The 13,029-nt window shown below is 38.7% G+C and overlaps 1 protein-coding gene across 1 annotated transcript in view; it reads left to right on the forward strand.

The window, feature by feature from the left end:
- The window catches only part of sgk1 (serum/glucocorticoid regulated kinase 1), a 46,020-nt gene extending 35,581 nt beyond the window's left edge, over positions 1–10,439 (forward strand). The window contains exons 5-14 of the mRNA XM_066700160.1: positions 5,919–5,994; positions 6,399–6,474; positions 6,568–6,756; positions 6,867–6,998; positions 7,302–7,414; positions 7,785–7,908; positions 8,065–8,160; positions 8,365–8,520; positions 8,653–8,742; positions 9,130–10,439. Coding sequence (XP_066556257.1) covers positions 5,919–5,994; positions 6,399–6,474; positions 6,568–6,756; positions 6,867–6,998; positions 7,302–7,414; positions 7,785–7,908; positions 8,065–8,160; positions 8,365–8,520; positions 8,653–8,742; positions 9,130–9,297 — 1,220 coding nt within the window. The 3' untranslated portion in view covers positions 9,298–10,439. The remainder of the gene's footprint in view (positions 1–5,918; positions 5,995–6,398; positions 6,475–6,567; positions 6,757–6,866; positions 6,999–7,301; positions 7,415–7,784; positions 7,909–8,064; positions 8,161–8,364; positions 8,521–8,652; positions 8,743–9,129) is intronic.
- Positions 10,440–13,029: the final 2,590 nt, after the last annotated feature.

Raw genomic sequence — 13,029 nt, forward strand, 5'->3', positions numbered from 1 at the left:
CACAAATCATTAGGGAAAATGCTGGTATTGTTCAAAACAAGGAAGGGAGTTTCAAACTGACAAGAACCAAATATTCAAATCTGGCCCTGAATTCTTACATTTGTTTGCAGATATGTTTCCCTCCTTAGAAAAAGAGGCAGTAAGCTCCTGTAAGAGTTTTGGCACCCCCATTGTAGTTTCATGTTATGTAATGTCCTTTTTCTTTTTTCTTTTTTTTTTTTTCTTTTTAAAGTCCATAGCATTTTCCCACCATTCATTGCATAGTGAACGAGTTCTTCGGGGACTGCAAGACTATATGACAGGACAGTTTCTTAGAATGTCTTCATCTGCAGAAAGTGGAGCTGTTTTAAGTACATTCACAGGTACATGATTATGAACTATCTGCAGTCTGATTATCTTTGCTAACAAATTTATATAGTTATTTAGGTTTAAGGTTGTTATTTGGTGATGATTTTAGGAAGTTTTTAACACTGAAGTGCAAATAACAAGTCTTGTTAAAACTTTTATATTTCTATAATATCCTGGTAGGCATGTATTACATAGTTATTAGAAATACAATGAAACTTATATAAGGATATAATGGACAGTTGCAATTTACTTCTTGTGCTTAAACACATTACAGATAAATGGGCAATATGTAGCTGAACTGGTGATGTTTAATATAAAGGAGCAACTTTCTTTTATTGAAGGATTAGTATGATCTCTTTTGTGAATGACAGTAAGAACGTGTGCAAACAAATTCTTTATGCATGTGTGTACATAGCAGAGCATGATCTGTTTGCTAACCAGGTACACACAGATGACTTCCACATGTCTAACAGGTAATGCCTGAAATAAACGGATTTGTTTTTTTTCCAACTAAATTGTTCCATGTTTTTAACACTGTTTCATGTTTGCTTAAATAATGTATTTTACCAGCGGAGTGTTAGGTGGACTAAATGTTCAATATGAGATAAGCAGAATAAACACTGAAGATTTCACTGTAGGGATAGCAGACCTATGAGAACAATGTGCCTTTCTAAGGTCATTATTCTGCATGAAACTGTTACTATTCTTTTGAAGGTGAGTTCATTATTTTTTAATATTAGTATAAGAACAAACAATGTGACTTCCCATTTCAAATATTAAATATACTATTGGTCATTGTGGGAAAAAAAAAAAATCAACATATTAGCTTTATACTGATACTGACTGTTGTATCAGGGTGTTTATGATGGCAGAATATATGTTTATTTATTTTATATATTTGGATGCTTAAGGTGTGTGCATGTAGATAGAGTGATTGAAGTGTACTGAATCCCATTTGTGTATTGGTTTAGTGGACATCAACAATAGACTGCGTTGTGTGGCAAATCCCCAAACTGGGGGATGAAATAGGCAAGTGAGAATAAAGGAAGAGAGTTGTTTGGGAAGAGCTAATTAAGGAGAGTAAAAGGCAATCCTTTTCATGCACTAGGGAGAGTGTAAAATAGTGAAAAACCTGCAGACACAGAAAGACTTGCATTATCCTGCTTTGCCATTATTGTTTAGTTTTTTTTTTAATGTTTGTTACCTTTTGTATTGTTCAGCAAATGTTCATATTGCAGTGCTTGTAGGAAGCAAGTCTAGGCTCCTTGTGAATCCATGCAGCAGACATACGGGAAATAAACTTGTTCTTGTTTTTTATTGCCTCTGACTGCTGGAGAATGCTGGAAGGTAGGAAGGGGCCAATTGTGACCTTTGCTAATTCCTACCCAGACCAGTCATGATGAGTTCCCATCAGGCCACAGTAAATGCTGACAGGGATCTGTGTTGGGAACTGTCCTGGGACCTGCTGGATCTAGCCTCTACCTGAGGAGATGGAGGAAGCATGGATTTGTACTGGGCACACATTCAGTATACTTGTGGAAGATGCAGGTCCATCTGAAAGTTGACAGAAAGTGTTTTGAGATGGAAGCTTTTCTGTATTTCGTGAAGTTGAGGAAATGCTGGAATGTCTCTGTCACTGGATTGGAATGCATTACAAATTAATCCTTCCAGAATGAATTGGCAATTTAAAATGACTTAAAGTAGATCAAGTGGAGAGATGCATTAAAAAAATAAGATGGGCAAGATTCTGTGATTCTAACATGCTAATGAATTGCTGTTCTGTTGGTCTTTATGATGTCAGAGAAGCCAGATACAAGATGAGCTTAGCATAGGTACTTCATAGAACATTTCAAAATGGCAGTAAAAAGCATCCTTGCCATTTTATCATCTTAACATATTTAAAGCCTTCTACTAACTTCAGAATCTGTGTGCATGGCACTTGAGCATATTATCCAGAAATCTGTGTTTCCATGTTTATTCCATGTAAAGTGGTGACATATCCAGAAGGATTCATGATCCTCAACAATATTTCTCCAAAAAGAGTATGCTGATAGTTAGGCTGCTGGTAATTAAAATGTTTAAATTTCACATGCATAATAGGTGTGGTTTAATAAATGATTTACAAATTGTAGCAGAACTACGTCACAGTGTTTTACAGGACAAGGTAATGTATTACATTATTTCTAATTATTTTTCCATGCAGCAGATTTTGTAGAGAAACACATTAGTATACATCAGTATTTTTAGATAAAGGCTGCACAATCACTAACAGAAATCTGTTAATGCGTCTATTCATTTCGCCTTGCGTATGTGCTGCAGGGTAAATGTGTTTATATATAGCTTAAATTTCTGTTCAGATGAATTCCTACTGGTGTCACAAGTCAATATAGATGTTTCACTGTAGCAAAAGTCGTGACTGTAGGAGTTCTAGGAAGTCCACAATTCGTATTTAGTCATAAAGTCCTGTCACAAATAAATCTATATAAAGAATTTTGGCATTATTGCAACCTCAGTGGCATAAACACCGTGTATAAAACGATTAAAGAGAAAAGATAATCAAAAACAAGAGTTCCAAGTGAATAGGAATGAGGAAGTAAGAAGGGATGCTGTATTATCACGGTACCCCCAGAAAAATCTGGTACAAGCAGAACAAAGTACAGGGAGGAGCTTTCCTAAAGTAGTCTGTAAGGAATGCGTCTCTGTAAGCAAATGATTTAAAGAAAAAAGAAAGTTCCTGTTCCAGACAGACATCAAGTAGGTCGGTCTGCTTCTCGTCAGGTGAAAAAAAAAATCTACACTGAAACTTACATGTAAGTTACATTTTCTTCTGTATTATTACATTACATTAAAGTCACAGATAGGAAACACTTTACTTTCCTGGCTTGGCTCTCATTTATTTCCGTCCACATGAAGGTCACAGTGAGTACAAATATTTCTTGGCTGGATATCCACTGGACTCATTTGCGTGGCTGAGATCCTTACACAGTGCTGTGGAAACAAATCGCACTGCACTTATCACTGTTCTTATCGGGGCAGATATGGTTTGATTATGGGTCCAGTCTGATATATTTAGTCGCACTTCTAAGTAAAAGTCTCTTTGTTAACCTGCCTGTTAGCCTGGGAGGAGGGCTGCTGTTACAGTGTGAAAAAACGTATCATTAAAACAAAACAAAATGAGGACTACTGCAGAATTAAAAGGTTAGTTGGTATTCATTTGTTTATTTAGACGAGGTGTTTGTAAATAAAATACTGAATCGTTATGCTTATGATCAGTTTTCAATTATTTGTGCATTACGCTGGCATTTATACGGTTTAACAGGAGTGTACTTACTGTTACGTTTTTCATTTTAAATTAGTTATCTTAAGTAAATTAGTCATCTTTTAAAGCATATGATGTGGTATGGACTAGCTGGTGGTGCCAGGTCTTTGCTGCAGTCGGTGCTGTTGTGTACATGAAGTTATGCTTTCAAGTTCATCATATTGTTTAACAGAACAAAATAAGGGAGACACGATATCGTAAAAGGATGCATAGTGGCTTTTTGCATTTTATTTTCAAAAGCTGGCAGTTTTCTTGTTCCTGCAAGACCATACGTTGTTTCTTTTACAACAACTACATGTTACGTAACAAAAAGTTATGCATCAGTGCATTCAATATGACATGCTGGCTACCATACAAATAAGCACTTTTGTGTTTGAATGATGTCAGAATGGAGGTTTTACATCTTGATAAATGAATCATAATAAATTCCAGTGAGGGGAATATGGATATGAAGATGTCTGTAGCATATTTCATAAAGTAACTGATATTGAATGAAACGTATGTAGTGGTATGTGTCCTGCCTAGTTACTTATGCGGAGGACTTCCTAAAGCTTTAAATCTATTTTATGCAATCATCACATACTGATACTCCTAGAGAGATAACAAAGAAGTTGGAGAGAGTGTCTGCTAAAGAATAAGACAATAGAAAAAAATATGGAACAAAAATGTGGATTACTTTTCTCCTGGTGTACACATTATCTGCTAATATACACAGCATGTTAGATAATGCATATTATTTTGTCGTGCAGACCCCCTTAGTGGTCATTGTATTTATTGCAGTGAGGAATTTCCTCATTGCAAAAATATGATGCAAAAATGGGGAACAACTCTTTATCCCAAAGCAAAGTCAAGTCAATTTGAAAGCATTATAAATTCAGCAACATTTTCTGTAGCTAATATTTTAACAAAAGTGTTATAGACCGGCTCGGTCTAAAGCAGTTTTGTGCAGAAGCGGTTTTCACTGCATCCATTGCACATATGGTAAAGATACAACCTTTTAAAGTTCAATGACATGTACCCAACGAATGACACTATAGTATAGCTGTTTTCCCTCATTCAGTTTGGGTTTTGCAATGCCATACTAGTTGAAATGTTTTATGTGATCGCTGCCCCAGGCTTTTTCAGAACAGACGTCATTCAGTATATTATCTCAAACAAAGGTCATTAAACCAGTTACAGTACACTAGACCCAGTCGCTTATTTATTATTAATTATATTTATAATATTTAATCCGATTCGTGGAAATGTTTTTTTTTTTTGGTTTGTTTGTTGTTTTTGTTGTTGTTTTTGTTAGTTTTTTTAGAAATTTGGTAAATCCATTATAACAATACTTCTATGGGTAACAGCCTACTGTACTATAGTTTTAATTTCACTAGCAATGTGTATTTAAATCAGTGGGATATCCATAGGCCTATAACCATACAGTTTGTACTTGTTTGCGTTTGTATTATGGCTGTTATTACTACTATTAAATTGACTTCTGCAGTTACAGAGTAGCCTACTGTAATAGACCACAAAGTGAGGTATTCCGAAATAAACGAAATGTTTGTACAATCTTTTTCGGGAATATCACTGTAATGTGTGGTATGATATGTTCTTGTTTCGCAAGATCTACTCCAAACCAGTACAAAATGTATTGACGTAGTTCACACGAAGTTCATTGTACTGTTACTTGTTGCTGTACTGTATGTTTAGTGTCCTCCGTGACGTCAGTGAACTGCGGGGGGGGGGGGAGCTGTGTCGTGATTGGTCGCGTTCGTGTAGCGCACACGCCCGCAGTTCTGCGCGGATCTGCGCGGCTCCACCAATGGGATCGGTGGGATTCTGCAGACCTGCGCAGAACTGCGGAAATTGCGCCGCACTTCAATCTGAAGTCACAGTATGTCCGAAGGTGTCGACACGCCCCAGGAAACTCTCAACCACCAGATCATGTTTCTTAGCGGTGCTCCCCTCCCAAACGGAGCATAAATACCCCGAGCCGTTCAGTCAGTCCTTCAGTTCAGACGCTGTGCATCTGGTGACGAGTCAAGGTCTCTGTGTTGGATTATAAAGGAAAACAATGACCATCAAAACGGAGACGGCCAGTCCAGCTTTAACATACTCCAAAATGCGAGGTGTAGTTGCAATACTTATAGGTGTGTGTTGAGTTACAAAGAAAACTCTTTGAAACGCGTCCTGTATTTATTTATTTTTTAATTACACCTCTTTATTGCTATGCTCCGATTTTAAAACATTTTTGTTTTTATTGCAGCATTTATGAAACAAAGAAGAATGGGACTTAATGACTTCATCCAGAAGCTGGCCACCAACTCCTACGCCTGCAAGCAGTGAGTGTCCTTTGAATTTGCTGGAGCAACTATAAAAGTGTATATACTGCTGAGTTACTGTTTCTAGAACGATCTACTACTGTGTTTGCTTTTAAACGGGAAATTATGTAAACGGTGTGTGTTATTCTGTACATAAGTTGTTATTAAGTTGGCATTTAAGACGTTTGTTTATTTTGAAAACTAGAAAAGCAAAGTCAGACTAGAACAAATGTACTGATGTAGTGATCTGTCTCTGTTTAAGTGAGTGTATGTAAACCAGCTCTAGTCATATTGTTGCAGTTGTGATTGTAATTCTATATCATTTTTGAAGTAAAATACTTGTAGTGGTGTCCCTTTTTGGTAACTTTTCTCTTGGGGTGGCAGTGAAGAGACTCAAACTTATTTTGTGTTTTTGTTTGTTTTAGCCCTGAGGTCCAGTCAATCTTGAATCTGAACCAACCTCAAGAAACTGAACTCATGAATTCCAACCCCTCTCCTCCTGTAAGTTCTTGAGCTGTTCCTTGAACTGTTTATTTACATTGATAAGAAAACGACATCCATCTCATTCTTCACTCCTCTCTTTTGAATATGCAGCCCAGTCCATCGCAGCAGATTAACCTTGGGCCGTCATCCAACCCTCATGCCAAACCCTGTGACTTCAACTTCTTGAAGGTCATTGGAAAGGGCAGCTTTGGGAAAGTCCTCCTTGCACGACACCGGAGCGATGAGAACTTCTATGCAGTCAAAGTTTTACAGAAGAAAGCAATCCTGAAGAAGAAAGAGGTAATGCCACACATCTACACATGCATACTCTGAAAAACTGGGGGATCATTCTTGGTGGTGCCGAAGCCTTTTTTGTCATTGCCTTAATAAGTGTCTTCCGTTTCTTTCAGGAGAAGCACATTATGTCTGAGCGCAATGTCCTCCTAAAGAATGTGAAACACCCTTTCCTGGTTGGGCTCCACTATTCCTTCCAGACGGCAGACAAGCTTTACTTTGTCCTGGATTATATCAATGGAGGAGAGGTAAGAAATGGCAGAGCACATAAGGGGAAATCCTGTCATGTCAAGCTATAATATAGCAGTGCTTTTTTCTGTTCTTAAAAAGGAAATTCACCCCCGGAAATTGTGGGAAGTGAGAAGGGGGGGGAAACAGATACTACAATTAGTATCTCTAAATTGGCCACTGAATGGGGAAGGGGGGGGGGGGGAATGGACCACTGGGTTATTTCCTGTGATTGTTTCAGCAGTTTAGATTTGATATGCTCATTAATTACACTGTTATCCTGGACTTTGTGCAGAGTCTATAACCAGCTTCTCTCCTTGCAGCTGTTTTATCACCTCCAAAGAGAACGCTGCTTTCTGGAGCCCCGAGCACGCTTCTATGCTGCTGAGATTGCCAGTGCACTTGGCTACTTGCATTCGTTGAACATTGTTTACAGGTGAGAGTGGACGTTAATTGTGTTCAGAGTTGTTGTCGTGTAAATTGCCAGAAAATGCACTTGTAGTGGTTCTAAGACTCTAGCCACTTCCATGTGGGTATTTAACTGTAAATAGAGCAATAAAATTCTCTTGGTGCAAAGCCCAAAGACTTTTCCTGCTCTTTTTAATGCAACATGCCTCAAAGGCTTTCTTTATGCAGTTTCTGGCATTTTGTTTCCCTGTATAAGCAAATGTGGTTGGATTTGGGAGAGACTTGATTGCTTTATAGTAGGCTTTTCTGTCTCCTAGTAATTTGGAAATAATTCTCAGATTGCAAAACTGCGAGATTAGAAATCTTTATCTGACTGAATTTGTGACTTCATATTACAGAGATCTGAAGCCAGAAAACATCTTGCTGGATTCTCAGGGACACATCGTGCTGACCGACTTTGGTCTGTGCAAGGAGAACATAGAACCAAACGGCACCACTTCCACTTTCTGTGGCACACCCGAGGTAAGTCGATCATTCTGGTAGATGCAGGGATTGCTTCATTGTAATGTCTTGCATGTATTTGGCTTTCAAGCAGTGCATGTGGGATTCATAGAATGTGTGCAACACTATTTATTCATTTTTATCCCAAATTTAATGCATTCCTACCTTTGTTTGCAGTACCTGGCTCCTGAGGTTTTGCACAAACAGCCCTATGACAGAACTGTTGACTGGTGGTGCCTGGGAGCCGTGCTGTACGAGATGCTGTATGGACTGGTAAGTGAACTTTTAATGCACAAGACTGTTCATGTATCTCCTGTAAATCATGATATTCTCAACTTCGCTAGTGGCACACATCTTAATAATTTCTTAAGAGTTTGTGAAAAGTTAAATAGAAATAATTGCATGCACTACAGATGCTGCTCAAATGTGTAAATAAATAAATCCATTCATTATAATGTGTTTTTATTTCATTCTCAGCCACCGTTCTACAGTCGGAATACTGCTGAAATGTACGACAACATTCTGAACAAGCCTCTGCAGCTGAAACCCAACATCTCTAACTCAGCCAGACACCTCCTCGAGGGCCTGCTGCAGAAGGACAGAACAAAGAGACTTGGCTGTAAAGATGACTTTGTAAGTAGCAGCCTCCTAGCTTAATAAGTTTCCTTGGTTTCTCTGTGTTCAGAAAAGTTTATGAAAAGTTTATGAAATGCTTAGATGCATGTAGCAGCCCTGGTTCATTTATTTTTCCCTTTTATTTCTCAGGTTGAAATCAAGAACCATGTGTTCTTCTCTCCAATCATCTGGGATGACCTGAATGCCAAAAAACTCACCCCTCCTTTCAACCCAAATGTGGTAAGTATTAATAATCTCATTGAGAACCAGGACTTGGTGCATAAAATAAGAATACATCTTTTAAATATGGTTTGCTGTGCTGATTTGGCATTAATCAAGTGCTACTCGAATATAGGCAAACTGTAAAGCTATTCATAAGACTTTAATACCAAGGTAACCAGTAGTCATTAACTTCATTAAGAACTTCAAATGTATGTTTTAGCCATTAATCACTTTTTGCAATGTTTTTTTTTTCCATAAGACTTGTATACAGGATTGGTGTAAACAAATATGTGTCAATACAGCAGTGTCTCTTTGGGCCCTATATAACATCCTAAAAGTGTACTGGACTAAGTGATCCAGTTTTGTTCATGGCTTGACCGCTTACTTTTCTTTGCTTTGTTTCAGACTGGCCCCAATGATCTGCGGCACTTCGATCCAGAGTTTACAGACGAGCCCGTTCCAAACTCCATTGGCTGTTCCCCAGACAGCGCCCTGATTACAGCAAGCATCAAGGAAGCAGCTGAAGCTTTTCTGGGATTCTCCTACGCCCCATCCATGGACTCTTACTTGTAATTTAAAATAACTTATGGACTTGCCCGACACTGACAGATTGGTCTTGCACGAGACCCTCCTGGAAGGTGAAATATTTGCACATCGATTGAGGCAGCTTTGTGGCCTTAACTTAAAGAAGTGGTCTGAGTTGATGAGAAGAATTCAACAAGCACAGTTCTCTTTGTGTCCCCAAGATCTGGATGCCGTTTTCCTTTGGGTGAATTTCCTGCAGAGTCTGCTAGCAGAGGAACCGTAACGGTGTCAACAACTACTAATAATTTGTTGGGATCATGAATGTTACACAAGGACTTTTTGCAAGGTGCCTTTTTCCTCTCAAGATCTTTTCTTGATCTGGAGGTCTCATTCTTCAGTGGTTGGCTTTAGAATTATTTTTTTGTTGTTGAACTTCTCAATGTGAACAAACAGTTTTGGTGTGGCATGTGGACGTTCTGTGTTCACGGGCCTTGGCATCAAAATGACTTCATGTGGGCTGACACTGCAATATGGGGCATTGATTGCTGCTTCCAATTTTGGAAGATGACAAATTTGCTGTAGATTTCTAATTTCAATAACTTTAGGATGGGATCTAGGATGGGATTAAATCATAACTTTGACCCACCAGCTAATTGCAAATTTTGAAAATCTGTACTTGGTGATGAATTATATATCTCACCAGAGACCTATATAAATAATAATTGTCAGGTACTAGTTGTAATTTGCAATTTAGGGGATGGGCAAAAGATCAGTTTTAATCTGGCCCTTACATGTGTTTTGTTTTTGTTTTTTTCTTGCTAATCTATGAATGCTTGGAAAAGCATTGCTGCTATGAATAATGTAAATGTGTTCCTGGACCAAATAATTCTTAAAAAATGCCCCATCTGCAGAATCAGTCTTATCTTGTCTTCCATTGCCTTTATGTATAAATATTGTAAAGGTGGGCATTATGGTTTGTCTGAACTTGGCATTCCATGTAACACTTACTAGTGTGTACCTGTATTTAAGTTCCTTTGTACATTTGAATCACTGTACTAGTTTTAACATGTATTTAAAATGAAAAGGTATGCTTACAAGTAACTGTTTATATTAAATGTACTGTAATTTTATTTTTTTTAATGTATCATTTGTGACCATGTTTGGTTTGCAATAAATGTTGTCTTATTTTATTCTTTGAGTTTTTGTTTATTGGGTAAAGAATGAAGCTGCTTTTTACCAGTTCTCTCAGTAGAACATTCAAGTTTAAATTGGTGAAAGCGGTTAATTTGGGATGGGTTTAAAAAGTATATACTTTATTAATCCTTTTTACTGTACTTCTGATTAGTTCAACTCTTTACAAAACTACCCATAATGTTATTAACTCATTTAGCAGATGTAAGTCAAGACAAATTACTTTTCTTCATACAGAAACCTAAAATGTATTGCATATAATGTTATTGGCAATGAAAGCTGCTGAAATTTAGCTTCGAAATTTAATTGTTTGGTCCAAAAAGACGAAGGCAATCAAACGTTGGCAGTCCATAATGGTGACTAAAATAATCCATATGAGTACAGTTGTATGTCAATAAGTAACAACTGTGTTGTCCTGGATTAAAAGAAAATGTATCTAGGTGCAGGGTGTTTGAATTCTTTCTGTACTTCTCTGTGTCAGACTGTTTATCTAAACATTAAATGTGACCTAGGCAAAGAGAGCTACTTAAATTGCATATGGTTCCATTTGAATCATACAATACTTAAAAATGAATTGATTTGGAAGCTGGTTGCTCTGAATTTGTTTTAAAAGTTGTGTATGCCTTGCTTTTATTGAAAACCATTAGGGTAGCCTGATAATATTTGCTTTAATTAATGAATCTGAGTGTGCTCTCAGTGTGTGAAAGGGGTTAACCAGAGTGGTTGGGTTCCTTCGAGCTCTTCTCATGTTTCTGTTATGTATTTGATATTTTGGGAACACTCTTCCGGATGCATTTGCATGCTGTTAAAGAATACAAACTAGGACAGCAGTGTCTATGGATGGCAATGTAAACAAACCTAGACTTCACTCCAATCCATGTGTTTTTTATATTTTTTATTAGAATGTCCAAGTGGCTTCAGTGGCTCTGGAGTTTAGAATCACCCTGAGCTCATCTGCCTCCTCCACCACGCCTGCTGTCCCCGCAACATGCCAGAGACGCGGCAGCGATGGTGGCGACCCCCCGCCTCAGTAGTGCCCATAGACCAAGCTCTCTCTCAGGTACATGACCTGCTCCTCGCCCAGGCGGATCTTGTCTTCCAGTTGGCGCTGCTCCACTCTAAGTGCGACCTTCGTCGCCACAAAGTGGCAATAGTCCTGCAGCTGCTCTGGAGTGAGGCACCGTGCCAGCACCTGACGCAGCACCTCCTCGCTCCGGTCGATGTGCTCCTTCAGCTCCCGAGCTTCACCCAGCTTTCCCAGGAGCTGCTCTCTCTTCTCCGTCAGAGCGATCTGAGGGAGGAATTGCAACAGAGAAGGTTATGACCAGCACTGCAGCACGGAGGCTCTCCCAACGGACAGACATCCCCAGCAAAGTAGCAGATGATAGGGACAGATCAGACTGCTTTTCACTCTGAGCTTCAGTCATGTGAAATTACACTAATGAGAGGGACACGATTACAGGTCGAAAGAAAGATTAAAGCAAAAAGTATCGTAAAATAATTCAATACACGCAAGTAATTCTATCACCATGCATGAATAGAGGGCAGCTGTTCTAGGACAGATAAAATATACATTAAGTCAAACACTATACCTTCTATATCAAAGGAAGTGGAATCTGTTGGGCAGCAAAAACTTACATTTACCCTTAAATGCCTCTCTGAATAGTTTTACTCTAACTCTCATCTTTTAGTCATTCCGACGGTTTTTATTTAATAAGGGGGGGTGGACAAAAATTTACTTCTCAAAGTGTGTTTTTGCTTTTTCCTGCTACACAATTCAAGTTACACAAACTCTTTTCAGAGAAGTCAGCTGCTGACAGGTGACATTTTATGTTGTGAAAAGCTTCAACCACACATTCAGAAATAGGATTAAAACTTTTAAATGGAAAAATGGTTTTGACTTCATATACAACTCCAAAAACAACAACAAGATATGAATTGAAAGAGGGACAGAAAACACAATGATAAACTATGTCTTGTGTGCATAGACAAAATCTGTTTGGACAAAGGGTGTGTTGCAGGGACACGGGAGGGGCAATGAATGGTCCTCCTTACTCTCTCAGGTTTGCTGGCCTCAGGGCTCAAGCTGTCCAGAGCGCTCTCCACCCGGACCAAGCGGCTGGACAATAAGTACAGTAGAATGGCTACCATGTCCAGATCTCCAATAACTGTGTGGAATTTTTCCACCTCCTTGGGACGGCACACAGCCTGCACCAGCGACTCCACTTCTGCGCCCAGAGCCCAGTTGACAGAGATGCTCCTCTGCAGGTCATTCTGGGCATCTTGGAGCACAGAGAGCTTCCTGCACTCACTTTCAATCAGCTGTGTCTGTAAAGGGAGGGAGACAAATAAAGCACTTTCAACACTGATCGCTTGGTCTCGCCTCAGTGTCCAATGGCCCTTTGACTTGCTAGGTGGGTCATTGACACTATGATGACAAATGGTGCCAAGTGAATCAAGCAGAAATCCAGTTTACAAGGCAGAGAAAAAACAATAACAAAATTAACCAATGCTCTTTAATTATTTCCCTTCTTACTTGTTGCATGACTGTTACTTCAGCAAACCAAAAAAAGGACAACAGTGATCTTA

The sequence above is a fragment of the Amia ocellicauda genome, chromosome 1 (genome assembly GCF_036373705.1).
Source record: "Amia ocellicauda isolate fAmiCal2 chromosome 1, fAmiCal2.hap1, whole genome shotgun sequence".
Lineage (NCBI taxonomy): Eukaryota > Metazoa > Chordata > Actinopteri > Amiiformes > Amiidae > Amia > Amia ocellicauda.